This window comes from Meleagris gallopavo, chromosome 10 (genome assembly GCF_905368555.1).
Source record: "Meleagris gallopavo chromosome 10, MGAL_WU_HG_1.1, whole genome shotgun sequence".
Taxonomy (NCBI): Eukaryota; Metazoa; Chordata; class Aves; order Galliformes; family Phasianidae; genus Meleagris; species Meleagris gallopavo.
The window spans coordinates 15,285,142-15,309,732 of NC_139413.1; the positions used below are offsets into that span (position 1 = coordinate 15,285,142).

Sequence of the window (24,591 nt, forward strand, 5' to 3'; positions counted from 1 at the left end):
GCAGTGCAATATCACAGCCAGCCTGCTGTCACCCAACTCACTATTAGTACCAAGGAACATTGCATAAGCACTGTCAGAGTTGCCTCCCTCTGCAGACCTACCTGCAGGGAACTGTGCATTCCTAGCTCTCAGAACTCTCGGTCTCTCCTGGGAGAGCACAGGTCAGGCCCAGATCTTCTGTTTAATTTTCCAGCATGCTTTGTAACTCAGTATTTCGGTCGACTTGACTAGCATGAAGTTTTTCCACCACACCCTTGTTTCTTCAGACAAACAGCCTCTTTACCTGCTGGCAGAGCTAAGGCCAGTGAGTAAGAAGAAACAGTGGTTAAGGTACAACAAATAAAGCTACCCTGAAGAAATACTTGCACAAAGCAAGATGAAGGAGCACCATCTACCTAGATAGTTGCTGCTAAAAGTGAGAGGAATAATTCAGACGTGTAAGGTGCAATAGGATGCCTGACAAACAGAGAATGAGGCTTCTTGAAACTGGATTTATCTCCGCTTGTTTGCATCAAACACTTTTAACAGTTGTGGGTTAATTTCCTTCCCATTGTCAAAACAATAAAAGCCAGGCACCATTTTATTAATTTCGAAAACAGTGTCAGATAAGCACAACCAAATTTAAAGAAGTAAACACCCTGCCATAGAATTGGAGGATATGTAAGAGTTTGGGGCTCTTTTTTCTGTGTCTCTGAAAGGGGAGGTTTTTAGCATTGTGAATAGATTCCATTTTGTCAGTTGTGCTACAAAGCACTGATAAGGCAATGGGAAAGCAGCGGAGATTGAGGCAGAGCAGGAAGAAATACCACCCATATTAGGAGACAGCCACTTACTTAGTGGCTCACATTTGAATAAAGATGCCATTGTTCAGCCAAAAGAATGCACATATTCACAGGCCCAGTGTAGAATAGCTCAGTGTATCTAGAACTCCAGAAGTGTCCAAATTACAGCCCCAGGGCCCAAACTGCCCTCCAGTCTTTCTGAAGAATGACCCTCTGCTTAATTAATCAGTGCTTTAACTGTGAGTGATCCCAGGACACACTTTTCTCAGGCCTTTTTTTTTAGCTCTGCTAGTACAGAACAAACCTTTAAATGTTCTCTGGCTGATTTTTGACCATTTTTTTCTCCTTCCAAGATTAACATTTCCTGTTTTACTGGGAAAGCTCATTAGAAATGAAGACCAGTATCTAGATGATCTCAGTTCACTTTACTTAGATAGGGAATGGTTGACTCGGGATGGGGAGACACTGGCTCCCTTTCAAGACCTACCAAAAAAGACAAAGTCTGTAGAACAGTGCTACTGCAATTTCCTTTCCATATACCATGGCAGAATTACAGCAGAGCTGATTACTGTATACACACTATTCTTTTAGTCATATGAGATTCCACAGCCATAACTCCAGCTGCTGTGCATGGGATCCTTACCAAGATCTCATTTTCTGCACAAGATAATTTTGTGTTTATTGCAATGAGATGTCATATTCCAGATTGTCTGGATTCTCATAAAGCTTTTTACTCTCTGGAACAGAATTGAGATTTGACGGTAACTAGAAATGCATGAAGACAATGAAAAATATTATGCAAAATTTCACTACAAATTGGACTCTACCTTTGACGATAAAATTCATTCTATTCTAATTGAAATTAAATTGCAAAATGGAAAGTGAAAGGTTTTGTTTAAAACAAAATCAGCATGATCTTTTTTTTTTTTTTTTTCCCTGAGGAGTGATCTTTTCAGTGAAGACCAAATGAATTTTGACTAACTTTACAAACTTGTAACATAATATACAAATTAAAGAAGTCAAGGTTTTAAAAATGCCAGCATGAATGTTTTGAAAAGCTATAACAATAATGTTATCTGCAGCTAGGGAAGCTGGAGACGTACTGTTTGATAGGCCCTATCTTATGAGGTCCAGTATTAAGCTAGGTAAAATGATCTGACTGGACAGCCTTAACTACATTTAGTAGTCTGGTGGATTGCCATTCTACTAAATTTAGTCAGCCCATAATGGGCATTAGATATCTACTATCCAAACGATAAAATCTGTTGCTTTTTTTAGGCTCCCAGCAAATGTATAATATACTACATTGGAGTATTAAGCAATAAGCAAGAAAATCAGGGGAAAGATGGGAATCAGGATCCTAAGGAACACAGAAGGAACTGGTGTGCACAAAGCTGCATTCTTGTGCTCGTCAGAGGCAGGCAGAGGTGTACAATGCTCTCTGGGAATGAGATCCAAAGGGACAGGAGGTGGAGGACTCTGGGGGTGCACTGATCCTCCACACAAAGCTGCTGCTCCAAAGGCAACTTTGGGCTGGAGCGATGGGAAGGGCTGTAGTTGTGAAATGGGCTCTCTGAGCCTCACCACTCTTACAGAACATGTGCTTAACTGTGTTTTCACACTATTCCTTCCACATTTTCCATTCTAGGCTCTGTAATCCTGATGGTAAACATGGCACCATATTTCTACATAGATTTCCATGCAACTGTGAGCCAGCTTTATAGCTAGGAAAACTGCTAGGTCACTCTTCTCAAAACCTTGTTTGAGGTGTTACTTACATAGTCTCTGCTGTTTAAGGGGATTTCTGCTTCTCAGCCCATGTGTGCTGTCACCTCCCTGCTGCCATGAAACCACGTATGACACCTTTTTTTTTTTTTTTCCTGTGAAACTGAATAGTGTTAGAATCCTCTCAAAAATTTGGTATTAATGAACAGAGAAGAATAGTAAACAGACACAAAAAGGTAGCACTATGATATTATGCCAATATTTTTAAATCAAATTGTGCTCTTCTGTCCTCATATAAGAGGCTACTGGGTGCTCCATTTAACTCAGTGATACTTTCAGCTTACAGACAAGAAATAGTGCTCTTGTCACCAGTTCAGTTTCTACTACAGCAATGGAGACATTACCCTGTTATTCTGCAGAACCTGCAGGCCTGCCATTATTCTGGAGGTTGAATATAATAAATTATAAGTTAGTTTTGGTCCCCTCTCTATGAGAGGCATATTTAACCTGTCTGAAATTTTATATGCCTCATTCTCTGCAAGAAGCAGTGTTTACTGACCAGAGATGTGTGTGGATGTTCAACAGTCAGAGATGAACAGTGGTTTTAAAAAATAACATAGTCTAAAATAATCAGTCTAGAAATTCCCTGTTTCCTTAACCTTTACACTGAAATGGAGTAGGTAGCTCACTGGAAAAATAGTTAGTGTTTTTAGGGAGGGGGAAACTTCTAAAATAGTATCTAAGAAGTAGGTATCTGAGAAATAAAGACGTTACCTATATGCAGTCCACCTGATCAGACACAGTGTTTTGGACATGATATAAAGGAGAGGGACAGAGTCTCAAAATACAGTGCATTTTGCTCGCTTGTAACTTGAGCTCTGTTCAAGTTTTCAGTCAGAATTTATCCTTTCTCAAGATATTTAAATTTGAGTTCCCAATAAATAGATATGGGAAATGTGATTACTCTCTGAGTTTGGGAAAATTGGCCATTTTGACTTTGATTGCATCTGAAAGCTGTGTAGCACTCAAACACCACTGCCCATTGGAGGTGACACAGAGCTGACCCTGGTGGGCAGAGGTGGGTTGTCCCCACCACAGGCCATAGCCCAGCAAGACTCCAGCCTGCCTGGACTGTGGAGGGGCTGTCATGGAGAAAACCTGTACAACACCAGTGAATACAAATGAATACAAGCATCTGAACGCACTGGGAGCCATGGTGCCCTAGTTCTGCTGCTCACACAGAACTTGGTATTCTTTTTATAATTATGTCTTAATCATTCTTTGTGCTGAAATAATCATAATATATTTACAACCAGACTTTTTTTTTTTTTTTTTTTAATCTTCAGATCACTTTCGTTTGGCCTCATACTGCCATTCCCAGTCCAAATGACACCTTTCCTATCAAAGCTCATTCGGATTTCTTTTCTCAGATATGTGTCTGCAAGGTATTTTTGTCAAATAACTTACTCAAGTTCAGATGTTACACATAGACCTGCAGGTGTAAAGGGGCAGAGCAGCAGCTCAGAATCTGACCCAACATATGTACTGGGCTCTTCATTGCTGTACTTTGTAACCCAGTCATGAAACTTCCATTGTGTAGCGTGGCTTTATAACCCAACAGATGCGGTGTTCCTTTGCTTACTCCAGTTTTATTTCTCACTTTCACAACAGAGGAATACTTACTAGTCAGTAACCATTGGTATCATTTTTCCAAACAAATTAGCTTTTTTTTTTTTATGCTTGTTACTTTTTCTTTTCTGATATGATTCTTCCCCATCTGCCACATTTTTTCCATACTACTTGTAAATAGTTAAAAAATGCATTAGTTTCGCATTGCTCTTAAGACCTTAAGATGAGTTTCATCTAGACTTGCTCATTTACATATATTCCCATTTTACAGGTTTTCTCCCCCTCACTTTTTAATCAAACACCTGTTTTCACAAGGTCTTTGCTTCTGCCTTACTTTTTTTATTGTTAAAGACTGAGTTTTTCTTTAAAAAAAAAAAAAAAGAAAAAAAGTGGTTGTATTGCTCATCCATTTTAAAATTATAATTAACTCCATCTCCTTCCTCATTTGCTAATGGGTCTATTTTCTCTCCAGTATTTTCTTTTCCCCTGATACACTCATGAAGACTCTCTTGTTTCTCTTACCCCCTTTGGCTAACTTTAACTCATTCTGCCTTCAGCTGGGGAAAGGGAGACAGACCCTCACAGCATCACACTTGAAACTTCCACACCATTTTATACTTTCAAAGTCTTTTGCAGACATTAACTAATTAACTTTCATAATATGCCAGAGAAGTATAGAAATATTACTAATAGCTTTATTTTGATGTGGAAACTGAAGAAGAAGTCCTGAATAATCACCACTGACTGCAGGAGAGCTATTTCAACAGCTAAAGTGCTCAGGAAAGCAGAGAATTATTCCTGCTTGAGGGCACGAGGCACTGGCTCCATCAGGACATCAGCAGCAGCAAATTCAGAATGGTGAGCTCAGGAAGAGAGCGCAAAATCTCTCTTTCATCTCACTTTATTTTGGGTCATGTTATTTCCATTTTTTTTTCAGATGAGGAGTCTAGTGAGGCTTCTCACCTAGGTTTCTGCTCAGTTCTTCTGGTCAGGTGTTCCTACAATACACATTAATACCTCTGGTTAAAAATGCCATGGGAGAAAGCAGTTCAATCATTTTCCCAGAGGATCTTTTTAAAAACCTGTTGTTCCTTACAGAAGAGCCTGACAAACATCTTTACTCTTTGATAGCCATTACTCTTAGAGAAACAATTTCAAAACCATATGCTCAGAGTGCTTGAACTAAGATTCAACTAGTCCCATTTAGACGGGCATTCCAAGGATGGATATTTTCATGCTATGTTTCCCGTAATTTTCTTTTGCTTCATTACACGCTCACAGCACTACCCAGCATTCTGCCAGCATCTCTCAGCTTGCAGTCCATGAACCACTGGTAGGCCATAAAACATCAGAAAGAGGTGGATGAAACAACTTCAAATTTTTTTTCAAGCAAGACTGAAGGAGCAAAGAAAGAGAAGGGGGTAAAATCAAATTAACGAATGAACAATCAAAGCCTATCTTAATTTTTAGTTGGTTTGCAAATGAAAAGCACTGTGGTTAGACACTCAGCACTGCCTGGGGATATTTTTTTCATGATCCTAAAAAGTGGTTTAACACTACTTTGCGTGTCTGGAAATCTTAAAAAAAAAGTGGTTTTCATGAGATTCTTTTCTTCTAAGCTGGTGTCAGCAATGTCTTCATCATCTTTGCTGTGGTTGATGACGATGCTGTGCTCTATCTAAGGCCTACTGTAACCTGCCCCAGGCATCAGTTGATGGAGGGCCTTTGCTGAGCCCCTCTCTCCTGTCCCTTTCTGGCCACACAGGATGTGCTCCCCTACAGCCAGGAGCTTCTATAGGGTGAGCCAACACAGGTGCCAGGCTATGATTTAGGGGGCCAGGGTGTTTGGATGAGAAACAGAGCCATGATTTTCCTCTTTCCTGAAGGACTTCCCAGGAGTGGAAAGGGAGATGTTATGGTCTAGTTCGTTTTTGAGTCTCCACTGGGTATACGTACAGTGGAGAAAGCAAGGGGAGCATCCAGACCCTAACAACTGCTTGGTTACATTCTGCTGAGCAGCAGAAACTCAGCACGCAGCCTGCTGAGTGTTCCCAAACTGTGCTGGCCATGTACCCAGTTTGGATGTTTATGGAAGTTTCTCTCTGAGGGCTGAAAGCTTGCATCTGTGCTTCCAGTTCAAGTTCTCTCACAAATTTGAACAAAAACCTTGTAAAGTTCAGCATCTTCCAAATTGCCCCATATAAGTCACTACTGAAACCATATCCAAATGGTTCTCCCCCCTCACCATACCTTCCACAGAAATGACCTAAACTTTGTCAGGTTCACATGTCCCTAGAGATGATCTCATTTCACTGCTTCAAAAGAGCTTTGGTCTGCACAGCCTGTAGCAGCAAATTTACACTTCAAAAAGCAGACAGCTTTTTCCACATCTTATTCACTTAATGGGTGAGAATGTAAAATTAGTTCCGTTGCTGATGAGGACCTTGAGCCAAATGAAAAGTGTTCATTTGTCAGCACAGACTTACAGCCTGAAACATGATTATATAGCTAATCCAATAATGGGTTTTGATGCTGAGCATTTATTTATATACAGTATGTCTTGTTATCTGTTGATAATCAGGCTCTACAATTTACTCTCTTTTGTGTCGTTAGACATAGCAACATCTTCTAGACATAGTACATTTGCGTGTCAACATACAAACGCACACAAAACCTTTATGACCAAAATACCGTCTGCCTAAATTCTAATGCAACAGCATTTGAGTTGGAGCTTTTTGTAATTTAAAATATTAGTAGCAAATTAATCATTTTAGACTGAGAGACTCTTTGCATCTTGTAAATTTTAACAGATTAAAGTTTGAAACATAAATTTTGTTCCCTTATCTACAACATCATATGGACTGATTTATTCCTTTTTGCCTGACGTGAATCCCAATAGCTAATTATCTTAAATATCAGTTTATATGTATGAAATGGTCCCCATTCTAAAATACTCTGTGTTTTAACATCAGACAGTATTCAATCCTTCGGTAACTTCATAAACAGCACTGTTTGATGGCTCAAAAAAATCACCTTTTATAAGAAAAGAAAGGAAGCATAGCTTGCTAATATTTGGCATCGTTCCCTACATCAGGTACACTTAAAAACAGAAAAGTGGTTTGCCTGCTGCTCTAAAAAAAATAATTTAAAAAATAATGTTGGAACTAATTTCTGCTGCTACCTTATACTCCCCCAGTTGTGTGGATGACTGTAAATATCTAGCACTGAATTATTAGGACAGTTTACTCCTCAAATATACAAGGCATTGAATATTTAAAATGGGGAGACATTGATAGTTATGCTACAGAATGATACATCAAAACACTCACCAAATATTTTTTAAAAAAGTGCATGGGAAAGTAAAATCAGTATGAAACTGAGAGTTAATTGCAAATGTGGGGCACACCTGCAAACTCTGTGAACACTCCTGCAACACTACACAGATCAATCTCTGTGCTAAAGGATAGGTCTGCATGCAGAAACACCCAGGAACACCTCTATGGGCTGGGTGAAGGCTGGTCTAAATTTGGCAGTCAGGAGACTTTCAGCAGCAATGCTATTAAGTAAAATTCACCTTAAAGGACACTGCAAACCAAGGGTACAGGTGAGCACACATGATGCATAAGCCAAGCTTCAGCTTTGCTACTGCTTTTGGAACAAGCAGGATCAGGCCTCCCTATGTGCTTTTGTTCAGCTGAAATTTACTCTACAATAAATACTTATATATTGCTGCAACATGATGTTTTATTGGGCTGCACCAGTTTACTAAAAACAGCAGGCTGGTAATAGCAGTGCTTGTGGTTTTGCCTGTAATTCATTTCTGCATGGTAATGCACAGGGAGAGATATGATACAAGATAATAAGGCAAATTAAAAAAATGACTAAACTCGGTACTTGCACTATATGGTATATTAGGACCATGTTCAGACAGGCTGATTCTTTGGACATTTTTATTTTTTGTTTTACCTTGGCGAGGTAATTCATTAGGTATTCGCTTGGGTAAAGAATAAATGAATATAGCACACATTACATCCTCACTTCAGTTGCAGAAACAAATCTTTCCTGTACCCGCCAGTGTAATCTTTGGAGTTTTCGTTATATAAAACACCTCAAGAAAAATGCACCTCAGTAAGATTTACACTTTATTACTCTAATGATTCTACAAACACTGCCACAATGTGATGAAAGGCAAAGCAGTCCTGATCTGATTGAGCGCTAATAAAAATCAGTACTGAAAACTGAAAATAGCACCCTTATCATCTTTCTTTCATTTAGACCTGATTACTAGGGGATTATAATGCAATCACAGCTATGTGTGAGAGGTAGCTATGGGAACCAGTTTTAACTGTTTATCTAGCCAAAGATCTTAATTTAAGTTTGAACACTCTGATTCATTTATATGTAAGACACCAAGGAGACAAAATGCAGAAGAAACAGATGCTCACTTGTTCTTTCCATTTAACTTCATAAGCTACCAGCCAATTTGTCTTTCAGGGACAAAATTAATTTCTGATGACAATGTGAGTAAGTAATAAACTCGGAGTTCCTGTCCTGGGAAACTTGTTAAGGCCATGTAATGTTCTGGAGTTATTTAGAAAAAACAATTTGCTCATAGACTTGCAGAGACATCTGTAACAGAGTTTTCTTTGTCCCTGTGCTGTTACTCATTTCTGGGGGCTTTATGACACCTTTTCCAGAGGTTGTTCTGAAAAAAGTTCAAAAGGAAACATATTGCCCATTATTTCTTTCCTGTGGGGTATTTTTTTTTTACACAAATCTTTTTTTTCCTTCATATTCACAAATCATGCAAACCTCAACCCATTTGTTTTGTTACTTCCCCAGCGCCAGGGAAAGGAACCAGCAGCCAGGATCCTAACAGCATTAGTCAAAAATTATGAGGAAAACAGTTTGTCAGAAATTTAGAGGCAAGTACGCACCTGAAAACGTCTGACAGAGCGCTACAAAAGAGTCTGTTCCGTGTTTGGATGGAAGGAGAGTTGCCCATTAATGCTGTTAACTCTGTTAAGCTGCAGTCATTAGCGAGAGAAAAAATGCCAAAATGAGGGGGAGGGAGAGAGAGACAAACACCCTAAGATCCCATAGGGAGCAGCAGAGGCTGTGTGCGCATGCTGCTCTACCAGTTACTTAACCAAAATGTTCTCTACCTTTCATTATCTTTGTTGGCACTATTTCCCCATTTCGATATTTATTTTACACATGCAGCTCTTTACTCTGGTAACACTCTTCTATCATTTGGTGCATTCACTGGGGCTTTATCCCCGTCTGGCAGTCCCTCCTCACCTGAGGTTTTCTCTTAGGTAAATTCCTGCAGTCTAATGCTTGCCCATTAGTGCACTTAGAATCGCTCCATCTGCTGTGCTTAACATTCGTTTACAGCTTGTGCGCTGCTGCACACGAATGTTCCTATTCCAGCAGGTCTTTTGAAGAAAGTTTAAAGTAAGTTGCAAAATGTTTCTTTTTCATCTAAACAGGGAAATGAATTTAAGAAAGGAAGAGAAGAGCCTGAAGGTTTAGCTCTTTCAAATTTTAAACAGAATTCAAAACACTGTTGGAACAAATCTGTCAGGGAAAGCACTAGAGCACCTGCATTTTAAGAGTGAATCTCTTCCCTAACTCCTTCCTTGATAATAGCTTGCACGAACAGCACCTTTAAACCACATCAATCCCAGATGCTTTCCATCCATCCGGTTATTATTTCCCTTGGCACTGAAGCGGACTTGCCTCCAGACTGAAGCTTCTCAGTGACGAGCAGCCCAACGTCTCCCGACAAGGAGTGACTAACATTTAATTCAGCTGAAATTATAAAACAAGGGGAACTTTAATCGTGGGTGTTCAAAGAGCTCAACCTGGACACTGCATGGATCAATGCTAACTCTGGAAGTAAAGGCCATATGGTTTCAAATACGAATGGTGAGGATGAAGTTTGGAGAGGAACAACTAAGAGTTCAACGACAATTCTAAATATAACCACAGTTCTGTTTGTGTTTACATTGCAGCACATCACCAGCACACAGCCCAAGCACACAAGATGTGGTCTGAATTACCATCTGCAGGGGAGGGTATACTATGGTTAAGCTGTTTCCTACTGCTCATCTTTACCTTCAGTTTGTTTTCAGTGGCTGAGCTGGTCCTTTGACATGTGGCTTGGCTGGTAGCTGAGCACCAACGTGGGTGCCAGCAGTGAGAACCACTGGATATTTTTTATCATTAGGACTTGCAGAAAATAAAACTTAATTACTCTAACAGTGATTTTTTTTAACATGCCATCCTAGCCACACAGTTTTAAAGGCTTGCGTACAAAGGCAGGATACATACCAAGGCCATACAGATGAAAACAAAGCATTAATTCACATTTCAAGAAAGGAAAGTAAGGAAAGTTCACACACTTCAGAAAAACCACAGCATTTTGCAAATGAAATTAATGCTTTCAAGAGATTACATCAGCCAGCACTGCAACATCTTCCTGCGCTGCAACCAGGAGCTGCAGCAGGGATACAATGACAGTGTTTCTCTAAGGGAGGGTCTCATTAAATTTCTTACCTGAGATACTCCACAAATGTTAGTAGGTGTTGTTTACTGAGGCTAATTTAACCACATAGCTTGTAACAGCATAAAAGAAAGACTCCATGAGGAATGTTTGGGTGGAGACTTGTTCTTCATGGAGCTCTAAGACAAGTTTGTGAAAACACATGTTGGCTACTGGGAAGCACAGCAGTCATCTTTGGACAAAAGAAAATGGTTTTCTGGATTACAGGTAGAAGAGAGAGGTGGCTACAGTAGGGCTACAGATTGTATAATATTAATCCTCCACAAAGCAAAATGTTAATTAGTATGCAACTAAGGTGGAAAGTATCCTTACTTAGATTTTGAAAATCCTGAATCAATAATTTATCTTAGTAAGTACAAATAATATTAGGGAAATTGAATTTTCAAAGGAAACAGTCTATGGCAGCAGTCACTCAGAGTCTGTAGAAAAATGGCTCCTTGAAAGGAAGTGAAAGAGGTAAGAGCATAAAAGAAAGGTGAGTGAAAAGAGGGGCCTAGACAATTCTGGAAAACCTGTTTGACAGAATCACAGCTCCCACATGATTCTTGTGCAAGTCTAAGACCTGAATCAACACCACAGTGCAAAATCTCTTACATATATTTAAAAATCACAACAATCTAATGATTTGCTACTTAAAACTTGCAGATTAGGAAGACGTTATCAGAACAATGAAAAACCTGGCATCTAAATAACACTATAAAGTATTTCCAAAACCAAGCAGACATTTTACACTCTTCCACAAGTAGAGTATAACACACAGCACACTTTAACGTAGAATGTCTTATATAACCTGCTTCCATTTCATTGAAGCTATAAATCTAGGAGTTACATATCTGAAGGTTAATTCTGATTAAATCAAGAAGTGGGAATACTACAGCAGGGCTGGACTGAGGTAAGTTTAAAAGAAGGGTAAGACTCCATAGGCATCTGTAAAATCCCCAAATACAGGATGAATCTATGACAATTCTTTCAAGGTATTGAACCCTTACTCCCAGAAAGCACTTGGATTGTTTAGGATGGAAAATACCAAAGAAGGATGTCCATACTCTGGCCTAATGAAAAATCTGGCATCTAAATAACACTATAAAGTATTTCCAAAACCAGGTAGACATTTTACACTCTTCCATTTTACACTCTGCCCTATTGTACATATTGTAATCAACATATTCCTGCTACAACAAAAGCAACATGAGCTCCCTCAGCAGTTTACATTGCAAAGTGACAACAAAAAGGGAAAAAAATTCTTTAGCTCTAAAAATCAGTGCAAAAAGCAACATTTGATGCCAAACCCAACAGAAGCTATATGAGAGCAGCATCAATAATACTCACTTCAGTGAGATAATCCTGGTCAAGGTCACCTGCAGTCTTGGAGAGCATCAGTCTTTGGTAGACCAACAAGTCAGCAGATGGTAATCCTTTCTGCAAAGCCTCGGTAGAAACCAAATCTTTGTTTTGTGGCACATAAAGGCTGTAAAATCCATGAAGCTCAAATCTCAAGGACTACAAAATAAATCCACTCCTGTGCAGTGCTAATTCAGGAAATTCCAGCGTAAGGGAATGCAGCCTCCTATCCAACATACCGCAACAAGCAGAAGAATGTAGCTTTGGAGGAAAGTTTTTAACTGGTTCCTAGTGGGTTAGTGCACGAGTCAGCTTTGCAATGAGGTAACCGGCCTGTCAGTTGTGCTTCTGTAGGCCTCCCCATGGCAGAGGGCCCACTGGATAGGCCCCCTCTCCTTTCCACACATGAAGCACCCCAAGGATGGTTTTGTTTCCCTGGTGAGCTTGTGGGGAGGCACACTGGACCATGGAAAGCCTCTCCCTTTGAGAGAAATTAGTAAAAATTATTCTGAGGGCTCTCCCACTCCTCGCGAAGTCAGTAAAAACCGTCAACACCAAGAATGAACCAAGTGGCAAATATAAACTGAAGCTTAATGTGTATCATGAAAAATGCTCCTGCTGCTGGCAAGACTACCAGTTAGAATACAACATATTGCCAACTTTTTGATAAATTCTTACCTGACTAACTGATTACCAAGAACTGACACTCAAACCATTTGGATCACACATGGCTTTCAGAGATAACTATTCTGGATCTGTAAAAAAAAAATAGATGGGAAAAATGACAAATGGGCCCTGATTCTGCTGTAGCTGCAATAGTAGCACCTCATGTCCATTCTCTCCTTCCTCCAAGAAACAGGTGGTCTCAGAGAGCAAAAGATGCAAAGCTTGGGCCCAGTGCTATGCCTGTGGTACCTGGGGACATGACAAAGATGGTGGCAGACTGTATACTGGGGTGCAGGTCACAGTGTCCACCCTAAGGTTTAACCACACTTCAAATGTTAGCTAGCAATCCCCACAGCAAAATCACTCTCTTTTTACAGAAGGGCTCCTCCACTACCCCAGCAGAAGCCAACAAGCCGAGAGTGACTGCTAGTGCCACATGAAAGACTGCCTGTTCCAGTGAGATGAAAGGCACCAAACCAGAGACAACTATTTTGTCAAACCTCATTGAGAATCTTGTAAAGCCATCTCCCATCCTGTAACCGTTCTGTGGTTAAATAGTAGCTTCGGTTTTCTGATGTTGCAATCCAGCACCTTTCACAGCCATTATATTCTCTCTAAATTAATTCTAAGAAAAAATGCATTCTGCTCAGAGTTATTTCTATTGCCCAGTTGTTTTGTACGAATCTGATAACTAGTTTTCTGCTACAGAGATTACATCTTGAATACTTAATGCCAATTTGGAAATTTTTTAGACAAAACAAAAATAGACCTAAAATATAACACACAGTTTAGCTAAGTGTAGAACATTAATGCAAGGCATGACTGGAGAAACAGCCAGCAAATTGAAGGAGGAGAGCAGACTCAACGGATATCTCTCAGGGTTAGTTCATGTTGTAACTGGTCATTCAGGCATTTCTAGTTCTGAAAGCACATTTTTTAAAGCATCAGAATCTCAGTGTTCAATAATTTTTTTAAAAAAAGTTACAGTGAAGGATAGAGTGCAGCCAAAGGATAGCATTTAACAGCCATTTCAAAATGAAATCTAAATATGCTTACATATTAGATAAACGTTGGCTTCCAGGGAAGCTTTACAACAGTTTAATTTCATCCTGGACTAGGATATATGGAAATGTTTAGAATTTTCTTAAGTGTCCAGAGCCCTCTGCTAAGCTAACGAGATGATATTGCTATTCATATAATAGAAGATTTCTTTTTCCCCTGAAGTAACTCAGTGGCCTTTATTTGTGATTTTTTTCTTTTGTGCTGCGGTGCAATTTCATTAATAGAACTGTACAATAATTACTTTTTTCATATTCTCATCATATACCGATAACTCAACTGCCCTATTTCTTGCCACATGGATGCCATCTACATTTTTTTAAATGTCAGAATCTTTCTCCCATCACTACTTAAAACTCAGCTGAGCCAATGGCTTGCATACAGCTTTTCACTGGCTCCTCTCTCACTCCCTCTGCCCCTTTTCCCACTCGATAGCAAATTTAGCTTCTTTGGAAGTTTTCCTCATCCTTCACAGCCAAACCAGGAATGATCAGTCCATGGGGCATCACACACACACAACACACACACACAGTGCTTGCAGAACAGACCTACTAAGGTCAGCCTGAGTAGGCCAAAATATTGTACAGGAAGTAAAGACCCAGATTGCTTCTAAATGCCTCACCAACCCACAGTGAGTGTGAGCCAGCATGTTCCCAGCAACAGATGAGGAAAATGCAGCCCTGAAGTCAAAAAGATTAGCCCAGCTGAGATGAGCAGCAAAAGCATAGCCTTTAACAATCATGAATTGCCTGTTGACACTGTACTTTTGGGCTTGTTCGGGCAACCTGCCCCTCACTGCTCACCCTGCTGATGCAGTGCGGGGAAGGCCAACCAGCCAACATAGAGCCAGGTGGGCTGCTATGTGAGCCCCACACAACAGCTGGCAGTGCTCAGCCCAACGGGGTGGCCTAGAGTTCCCTAAGGACAGGACAGCACAGTGGAAGTGCTCGGGCACAGCTTTCATGGGTATAGCAGCAGCAGCTTAGCACACAGAGGAAAGTACAGATGTGACGTCTCCACACTGGTCGGTTCAGCCCAGAGTGACCACAGGCACTGGTGATGACAACCTATTTCCCTGCACAGACTCAGTATTAATTTGCAAGCAACAGACAGGAGCAGGGTTCCTGCCAGCTGGTGCTATTTGCAGAGCTGGTGCTGTATGTCAGACATTGGAGGTCTTACTTCAGCAAAACACACTGGTATGATGCTCAGCCCAAGAGTGTCCCAATGCGGCCAGTTATACCTCTGATGGTCTTTAAGACAGCTACCTGAATGACTGCATAAATGCGGTTGTGATTGTTTTCCTTTAACTGTTTATTTATTTCGGCCTTCTTTTTCAGTCTGTCTTCAAAGTTGAAGAAAATAACATGAAAAAGAAGACTTCATAACAAAGAAAGCAGCACTCAGATTTTAACTGTACTTAAAATCAAGGAGGAATCTGAAAGCCAAAGAAAATGGTCTGCGCTGCTGATGAATTTCTGTAAGTTGGTAAGTTGCACAATGCCTTTGAGCAAGTCCACCATTAACAGCTGTACTCTGACACTGAACCTGAAAGCCTATATTATGTTTTTGTCTGGTCTAACTTCCCATGGCTAGTTTATCTCAAAATGCAAGAGAGACAGGGAAGATTAGGAACAGCAAGCAAACCTGCTTAGCAAACAGATACGAACCTGTGACACCCTCTCCTCACAAAAGCAGAGCCTACAAATACAGGTTAAAATGGCTGAGCTGACTTTTTCAGAAAGATTAAAACCATTCAGCTTCTGCAGACTGAAAGGTGATCCCAAATTGTGAGTGCTCATCAGTCAGGGGCAAGCACAGGCCTTTTAATATGGCTGCTCAAGCGGTAGCCCAGGAAGAGCAACTTGCACAATTTGGCAGCTGGATGTGGAGATAATCGTATGGATATGGGCACTGACCTCTCTGCCAAACAGATAATAGGACAAAAAAAAAGAGGAAGATGCCAAGGAGATATTTGATTTCTTTAAGTAATTGTGACTTGCAGTTTGTTATCATGCTCAAGTGGAGCATCAAGGAGTTACGTGTTTTTCTGAATTTTTAGGGAGAATTGATAACATCAGCATTCAGCTATCTGCTATTGCCACTGTTTTGGTTCCTAGCACAACTTGATCATGAGGAGTCCATCGTGCCTGAATTACCATGTTGGTTCACAGTCTGGGCTAACAGAAAATGATTGCAAAAGAGAGCGGTTGAGAAGAGGCTGATCTAGGCCAGGCCACTAACCTTTTACACAGCTGACAGCCCTCACTGCAGACAGAGCCTTGCCCTTGGTATTCCCTCTGATGTCAAGGACCTGTGACTACCCTGTCCAGGCAGCCTGTTCTCTGGATGCAGAAGCTTGCTCACATCAGCCCTCGCCTTCTCTCCAGCATCAGGGAGAGGTTCCAATGCCTTTGAAAGACTGAAGTGGATACCTCATTAGGCCTTGATTATCCTCAAGCAATTGCTTAGATTTCTGCCCTATTACCGATCAGCCTTTTTTAGCAGAGGTCGTGGAATGGGCAGTGGCTGTCTTGTCTTCGTTATAATGCATCATTTGAAACTTTTCAATTAAGCTTCAGATCAGGCCACAGTACTGAGACCGCTTTAACGAGGGTGAGTAATGACCTTGTGCTGCACGTGATTTCTGGCACACCATCAGTTTTAATTCTTCTTGATCTTACTGTAACCCTTTGATACTTTGGATCAAGGGTTCTCTTGAAATGCTTTAAGCACACTGTAGGACTTTCAGGGACTGTTCTGACATGGTTTCTATCCTACTTGTCTCAATGTAGCCAGGCTGTCACCTGCAAGTTCTCTATATAAATTCAAATTGCCAAAGATTAAAAGGCAGCTGAAAATCTGGCCTGTGCACAGAACTGGGGAAATTTGGTATAGGTCCCCAGAGTGACTGAACCTAAGGAGAATTCTGCTGCAAGAGCAAGGTAGCCCCTTTGATGTGCCATGCCCAAGTAGAGCAATGCTATGATTAGAACAGAAAGATACATTATGCTGGAGTAGTGAATTTAATAAGAACTACTAGAGAGAGACTTCCAGAAATTTAGACTTCCCAGTTAATACCTATCTTTACATTACATATAGATCAAACTATAGTTCTGTGGTTTAAAACACAGTGTTAGAACCCTCAGCCAGTAATGTCAATGGTAGAAATATCATTGACATCAACAGGACAAATATCCCTTAAATTTAAGGGATATTTGGACACAGATCCAATTCCAAATCTAGTAGCTGGGGCTAATTTCCAAGCAGGCTGTGTCTGTAAGAGGCAGATAAGCCTCAGTATTTTCAAGGTGCTTCCCAGGTCTTGGAGTCTGATGGACGTGGATTCCCCTAGAGAGTTACGACATTCTGCCCTACTCATGGGTAGAACCAGCAACTCAGCCATCAAGGAGACAGGGAGAAAGAACAAGACTGCAACCTGCACCTCACAGGTAGGTGTGATGGAGAAATCACCATTTAGCCTGTGGCCCTGCTTTGTCCCATAAAGGCAACCAGCACAGGGGCCATGCTTGCTGAGCTTTTGCCAGAGATGTTTGGTCATCCCCAGATCATCTCTCTTCACCAACAGGGCATGTTCTGGGCTGCTAGCCACAGCAGCTGATTTATGTTGGGCTGCTGACAAGGCCTCAGAGGCTTGCCTACCAAGAGCAAAGGAACAACATATTAACAGTTCTTCTCCTGCTATTCTTTAGATAGTCAACCCTAAAAGCAATGGACTGAGCTACTTAAAAGTAATAACTCTTTGTACCTTTTTGTTGAGATTTTTTATTCTTTACTATTCTTGAAGCTCTTCTTACATGAAGCATGAGGGGGGTTATATGGAAGGGTATAAGAGAAATCCTTGTGTTTTATTGCAGTTGGATAGCGCTAGCAGAGAACTAGAAAAGCTTTAAAACTTGCTATCAATCATTTGATGTATGCAGGAGATAATCTTTACTGATATGCCTCTAGTAACCAACTGGAATGGTTTGTCTTTCATTATACCCTTTACAGGAGGCCTCTTTTGCTGCACTTGAATGGTGGTAACAGTGAACAAACCTCGTTTCCTAAATCAAGCTTATTGGATAAAATATACATTTTTTTATAAGTTGCTTGCAGAAAACATTCATCTGACACTGTCTTGGCTACAAGAATAGAGCAGCAGTACCGTCAGTGTCCTACAATAGCAAGCATAGGAAAGAGATGAGGGAACTCAACAGATTTCACTCCAGACAAAATTATTGTTGCTATATCAGGATTGAACTCTTTGTTAACCCAACACTGTAACACCTATTAGCATGAAAGAAGGAAGAGGTCACTTAGCACTGCATTACTTACTGCGCACTAGAAACTAATCTTCCAGCTCCTGCAAGTGTTAAAGCTGGAAAGAGCAAATTGCAGCCGCATGCCGTGTTCTCATCTCAGGTCCTCTACGCAGCAATTATAAAAATCAGTTCTGTTATCACTATATTTCGAAGTCAGAGCACCACCACACTGATGTGTGGCTCTAAATCCAGAGCTTGATCCATTAAGCACATAAAGGGACCTGTGTGCCACAGGAGTCTGGCCTGAGCAGAGGACAGAAACCACAAACTCCCAAATTCAAAACCTGGGTTTCTTCCACTGTTTGACCAACACTTCAGAACGCATCCATACATTTTAAATTTCTCATTCTAATTGGAGTACATAGAAATGCTCCTTTCAGAAGTGTTACATTGATTAATAAGCTTGAGGATGGAAACTGCTACCTAAAGTGTTAAGCACTGTTAAATAATGAAATACCATTCTATGAATTCTGGTGGAATCCAGAGAACTTCACCAAAATGTATTGGTCTCATTTGCATACATACTCTATCTGACAACAGTGATCAAACGGGTGAAAGTTAATTCAAACATTTGTTATGATCTATGACTGCAGAAAAAAAATTAAGGCGAAAACTCTGTCTTACAAGGAAGAATTGTGCCTGCTGAAAAATCCTTAATTTCTCACATAGAGAGTACAAACTAATATTTCTTTCATCAAATTTGCACATGCCTCAGTGATATTTAGCTTAATAACTGAAAGGAGAAGGAAGAGTATCGACAAAGTTAAAGCACAGAAAAGCATTCTGCAGGAAAATGCCTAATGCTTTCCATTTCAGCCACAAATCCTTGCTCAGGTTTCTTGGCAAACTAGAAAACATCTGGTTCAGGCACTTCTAGCTCAGTTTTTCTGTGATTCACCTCCATTACCACATCACCAATGTGAATCACTGTGGACCACCTGAGACTTTCCTGCCATAGGGCTATAGGCACTCATTCTGGATTCTCAGAGGACACATTATGGTTTTCCTCAAATAAAACAATTTGACAAATTTGTCTATTTCTGGATCATATCATTCATTCTATGAAGAGTTCCTGCAGCAGTCTGGGATTAGAAGTCAGGTCTTTCAACTTTCATTTGTATGCCTTTGTTATAAAAACCTGTTTTCTCTTCATCAACTTTGTACACAAAATAAAAGCAGTTGAGCAAGCCTGGAAGCCTCCAGGACTTCTGCAGCAGAGGCCACTGAGTCTGCAGACTCCCTGGCACTGGATTACTCTGTGACAAAGTAAATAATTTTACTCCCCAGATTTTTCCTTTCAGGGCCAAGACTGCCTCTTAATTTCTGTTGGTGCTGCATCACCTAGTGCAGTGGAGTTCAGGTGACCCCAGATGCTGTTGGAATATATGCAGTGATGGCTTTCTCTCTGCCTCTTTTCTTCTAACAAACCACTTGGGGATGGAGAGATTTGTATCTCTTCCCATTACATTTCTATAGAAAGTAAAAAAACAAACAAAAAATAGTGGGAAAAAAAAGCAAGAGGCATCATTTCCTAACAGATTTGTATGAGTTCATTTCACCAAGGGATGTACTATACATCTACCCTGAGTTGCTGAAAATGTGAGGTAGCTGTGAAACGCAATGTTCTTATGTTTACCAAGAACTACCAGCCCTTTGCCTTTAACAGAAGATCTGTAGCCTAAATAGGCAGCTTTAAGAGCTCTCCTGACTCAGTTGCAATCAAGATACCATCTACTTAAATAAGCATTTGTACTCCCAGTGATTTTAGGAGATGAATTACTGATCTTATTACCATGGTAAATACCCTTGAGGCAATGCACAGGCCAACAGAATATTGCTTTCTGCTGGTACAGTACCCATTTCCAGGAGAACTCTGGGAGTATTCCTAGCCATATGGTAATAATAAAAGATTTGCTTAGCGTGTATTTGCCAGAAAGTCCCATTTGCAGAAGTGGCTTTTAAATCTTTGACACTGTTCATGGGAAACAGCTTGTCAGCTATGAAAGTATTCCTACCAGCTCCTGTGTATTAGCCTTACCAGTAGGTGCAGGGATCTGCAGGTGGCACTGCCCAGGACCAGTGCAGAGTTTCCAGCCAACACAGCAACATTACCTGGTTGAGTAGAAGCAGCTCTTCCCCACCGGCAATGCAGCTCATGGTCCTCTTTGAGGACAGTCCATTGTTCTCCCATTGCTCTGCATCCTGGTGGGCAGTGGGGGACGGTGAGGGCTGGGAGGCTGCAGTGGGTGGGAGGACGTTTATTTATCACTGAGCCTTCATCTGGTCAGCAGGAGAAGTTGATAAATACTGCTGCCTACAGCGTTGCATTCTCTTTGGGAATAAGGAAAAGGTGAAGCTGGCTAAGGTCAGTGCACAGGAGGCCCTGCTGAAGGTGGGAGCATGTTGGCCATGAATTACTGAGCATCATCTGGTGTCACAGATAAGCAGAATGGGTAAGAGACTAGGCAGGCTCTACAATAAGGGATGGATTTAATTAACAATTGCTCAGAGGGAGCAGACCATAGCATTTTGGCACGAGGACATCATACATCTGACAGTTACTTAAAGAGACAGGGAGTACCCTATTATAAAAAAATATATTACTCCTCAACGTGTTTTAAAAATTACAGGAGAAACACTAACAGATTGCATTACACCCTCTCTGCAGGGCCACCGGGCACAACAGCACTGAGCTCTCAGCAGGTATTCTGCACCAGGGCCTATTTAAAAACACTGGTCCAAATTCGGTTCCAACAGCACAACTCTGCTAAAGCTAGGCGCTTATGCAGATGTAACCAAATGCAGATGTTGATCCATATTAACTGAACTATTAAATACATCAATCTTACCCAACCATCTGACGCCTTGTCCCATTTTCCTATATTTCCCAAAAGTTTATATAAATTCGGCCAGCTGATGATTTGCAAGCTTCTGGGTAAGCCTTTTTTCATCATTTCTTTCTTGGATTTTGGGTTTCTTTTCCCCCATCTCTCTTTTTAAATGATTATTTTAACATTAAGTGAATCTTGTAAATATTTTGAAAGCTAGAGGTGAACACCACTGCACAGTTCTGGCTGTTTCTCCATTCAGACAGAAAAAAGAAAAAGAAAAAAAAGAAACAAAAAAATAAGAAACAACAGAAATGATAAACCATCAGAGTTCTGTTATGTTTTTTCACATCCCCATAAGCAAAACAACACATTAAGTCACCACCGCCCTACCAGTGGGTTTGCAGTCAGACAGGTGACTGATGAGCATGTAACCACATCCCCCAGGCATCAGCATGCCTTCAGTCAATGGATTTCCTCCCGCGGAGCTGAACACAGACACACCACTGCTGAAATGGGAATGCCTGGAAAATAGAAAAGTACATCCCTGAACACATACGCCCTTGTAACAGCCTCTGTTCTTCATTCACCTGAATGCAGCACTGCCCAGTCATTGCAAACAGTCAGTGAGAGGGAATATTATTTACAGGAAAAGGGGTTCATGCAGTTCAGAGGTTCCCTGCCAGCAATGCATCTGATGATCTATTATACTCAAGTAGCTTTGAACCCTCACAGCACCGCATACCTTGGGCCTTTTCACTGACGACATGACCCACCACAGTACTTTTGCTCTTTCCCAAACTCATCCATTTATTAGAGCCCATCCTGCAGGAGCAGATTGCTTATTCTGACTCACAGTTAAAAATCAGTGCTGTAAATTGTACTCTTAAAAAAAAAAAAAAAAAAAAAAAAGGCCACAGCAAAAGTGTGACCTGAATGCTTAAGAATTTTTTTGAATGAATGGAGCCCTTAATATTTCATTTTGCCTAATGAAGTAAGGCACGAATGTAAAAGGATTACTATTCCTGTAACATTAAATTCACACACACAAAGTGTAATTCATGGAAGCTGGCTTTAATTTTTTTTCATATAAATAATTAATGCTGCATTTAAAGCACGTTAAAATGTTTTATTTCTTAATCAGATAATTTGACTGAGAAACAAAGATGCCTTTATGTCCCTTTTCCTTGACTAGAGTTACTGTAATAAAAGTTCCCCTCTAACTTTGGCCTTCACTCTCCGGTTTGCTGCTGCCAATTAGTTTTCTAAAGTCACTATTTTACAAAACGCTTCTCACTTTTTAAAAAATGTAATTGAATGTCTGCACATCACAGAGTTTCTTGTGTTCAGACACGGGGTGTTAAACATTCCTTCGGTTGACTTGGGTCAGCTTTAAAAAATCTCAGACGCTGAAACTTGAGAAGCGGTCGTGTGCTACAGTGTTTTCTCCACATCCTGTTAAGTATTAAGCGGTTATTTAAAATAGAGTTGTTATACTCAGCAGCTGACTTAAAGTGCTCGATATAGTTTACAAGACGATTAATTAAATGAGAGCACTGCATGTGATGCACATGTATTTCCATAATCATTCACATTGGCCTATAGTTGCCCTTTAATTTTCATACTAATTAAAGTAACACATTGAACTGCAAATTGTAAATGGCTGCATTTCTCTGTAGATGTTAACACTGATGTAAGCTGAATGGCGAATGAAAAACCCCAAGAATTAAGCAGAGTGTTTTTTGACTCTAATCCATTCAAGTTTCTCTACTCATTCCATCACTGGACCACATCCATATTTTAACAAGACTGTTTTTTCTCTCAGTTTTCAGCCCCATATTTTTCTGAAGTACAATGTGCTTATTTTTTGTATTGTGGTGTCTAGCTAGTTGGGTTCCATCTGATAAAATAGAGCAGTTAGGCAGGGGTTGCAGTTACATATTTGGTTTTTAAAGTGGTAAAGGGACCGAGGTTTGTAATCTGATGGGCAGAAATAAAGGAAACCAAAATGTGCAGCTATTACACCAGTAGTTTTGCCTCTTAATTACATCTGACCCATTATCCTCCTTGATTCTTGGTCAAACCTTGACACGGCTGACTTGGGATCTGCGATGCAAAACAGAGGACTGCATTTTCAGCTCGTGTCAAGGCAAGGGGAAGTTACTCCCTAAAACATTTACCAGGACTTGGAAGAGAGAAGCAGCAGATACGATTATCCCACTGCTCACACAGCTGCTGGCATTTCAATTTGGCACACATCTGACAGGGACCACTGCACCCACCTCGAGCAGTCCCTAGCACAAAATGGATATACGGTAATTGCTATTGAATGAGAAGTAACCACGGACTGTAGGCATTTGAAATACCCCTCAAAAAAAAAAAACGTCAAAAAAACCCCTCTGTCAGGGTCAGCAGCTCAAAAATTAACAACTAGTCACTCCTTCCAATGTGTCCTCCATCTAATTGCCTCCATGATGAGGTGGCTTTTCTTTTTTTCCTTTTAGAAATGAGCATTATAAAAGATTTCTTTTTAATTTAAAATGAAAAATTCCTCCATTCCCAGGTGACCTATCCAAGAGAAATAATAATAAGCACTCGATTGCTCTGAGAGCATCAGCTCTCACACATATTACAAGACTGAGTGTTCATGCTCTCTTCTAGTCCCAGTCCCGCTCCCTTCCCGCAGTGTGTCCTATCTCCAGATCCTAACTTGGCTCGGCCCAAGATGTTATTTGTTAAAATTAACTTTCAGATCAGGCTGGAGTCAGCGTTCTTGGCAAGGAGGAAAGGAATGAAAACTGCAAGGGAGGGAGCGGTTTCGGGTGGCGGAGAAGGGAAGCCACAGCCCAGAGTGGGGATTTTTGGGGCAGGGATCACAGCACAGCAGTGCTGTGGCAGGGCACAAGCAGTACAGCCATGATCACACCCAGCTGTGTCCAGTGTCCTTGGGCCCTTCTCACCAGCCTGCCCCTGGCTCCCAGCAGTGCAGGGCTGAGCCCCATTCCACCCCAAGGGGATACCCCAAAAAGGCTGCTTTGTGATAAACCATGCCCCCTGCTCAGCATCCCCTGTAACTGGCATTTGCTTTAAGATGCAGAAGCAGTTGTGGCTTTGTGCTTTATCACAGCAGAAGTCTTCTACACAAAGTCACGCTGAGGAAGACCGATAGGATACGGTAATAATGCAAGGCTCTTTTTTCCCCATCATAAACCAAATCTCCTATGCATTTCTGGAAGATTAATTTAGATTTGGGGGAATTTTGAGTGAAGCACTGGAAAAGAGACTAAATGCATGGCTGGTTTCTACCTGACCTTAGCTACTACATCAACCACCACTGCTCCAGCACATGGATATATGGAAATGTGCATGTGCTTCAGATTAATTACCTAGGCACTCTACAAAAAAAAGCTCTAAAATATCTTCACTGAAAATGTAGTTTTTCTGAGAGCCAGACAATGGTGCTATAATCCCCTGACAAATTAACCATGTATTTTATCAAAAAATAAGATATCTCCAAGCTACATGGACAGAATCCTGCTTGCCTTAAGTGACACATGTAAACCATATAAACATACAGAGCTAAACAGCAGTCAGTGTGTGTTGGGTATTTTTTACTTTGATTGCTGCATTTTTAAGTTTAACCTTCAAATTTGTTTTGAGAAAGAAGG

The 24,591-nt window shown here is 40.7% G+C and overlaps 1 protein-coding gene across 11 annotated transcripts in view; it reads right to left on the reverse strand.

Annotated features, from left to right (window-relative positions):
* The window catches only part of LOC146543714 (uncharacterized), an 82,183-nt gene that overhangs the window by 41,217 nt on the left and 16,375 nt on the right, over positions 1-24,591 (reverse strand). The window contains exons 1-2 of one of the 11 annotated variants that reach the window (XM_085231091.1): positions 12,724-12,786; positions 12,034-12,526 (exon numbers count right to left, since the gene is read on the reverse strand). The exons of 8 other annotated variants lie outside the window; for them this stretch is intronic. In XM_085231091.1, coding sequence (XP_085087217.1) covers positions 12,034-12,081 — 48 coding nt within the window. In that variant the 5' untranslated portion in view covers positions 12,082-12,526; positions 12,724-12,786. Of the gene's footprint in view, positions 1-9,073; positions 9,213-12,033; positions 12,527-12,723; positions 12,787-21,316; positions 21,494-24,591 lie in introns of those variants that run through there. 2 more of the 11 variants (XR_014885079.1, XR_014885077.1) reach the window with 2 other exon arrangements.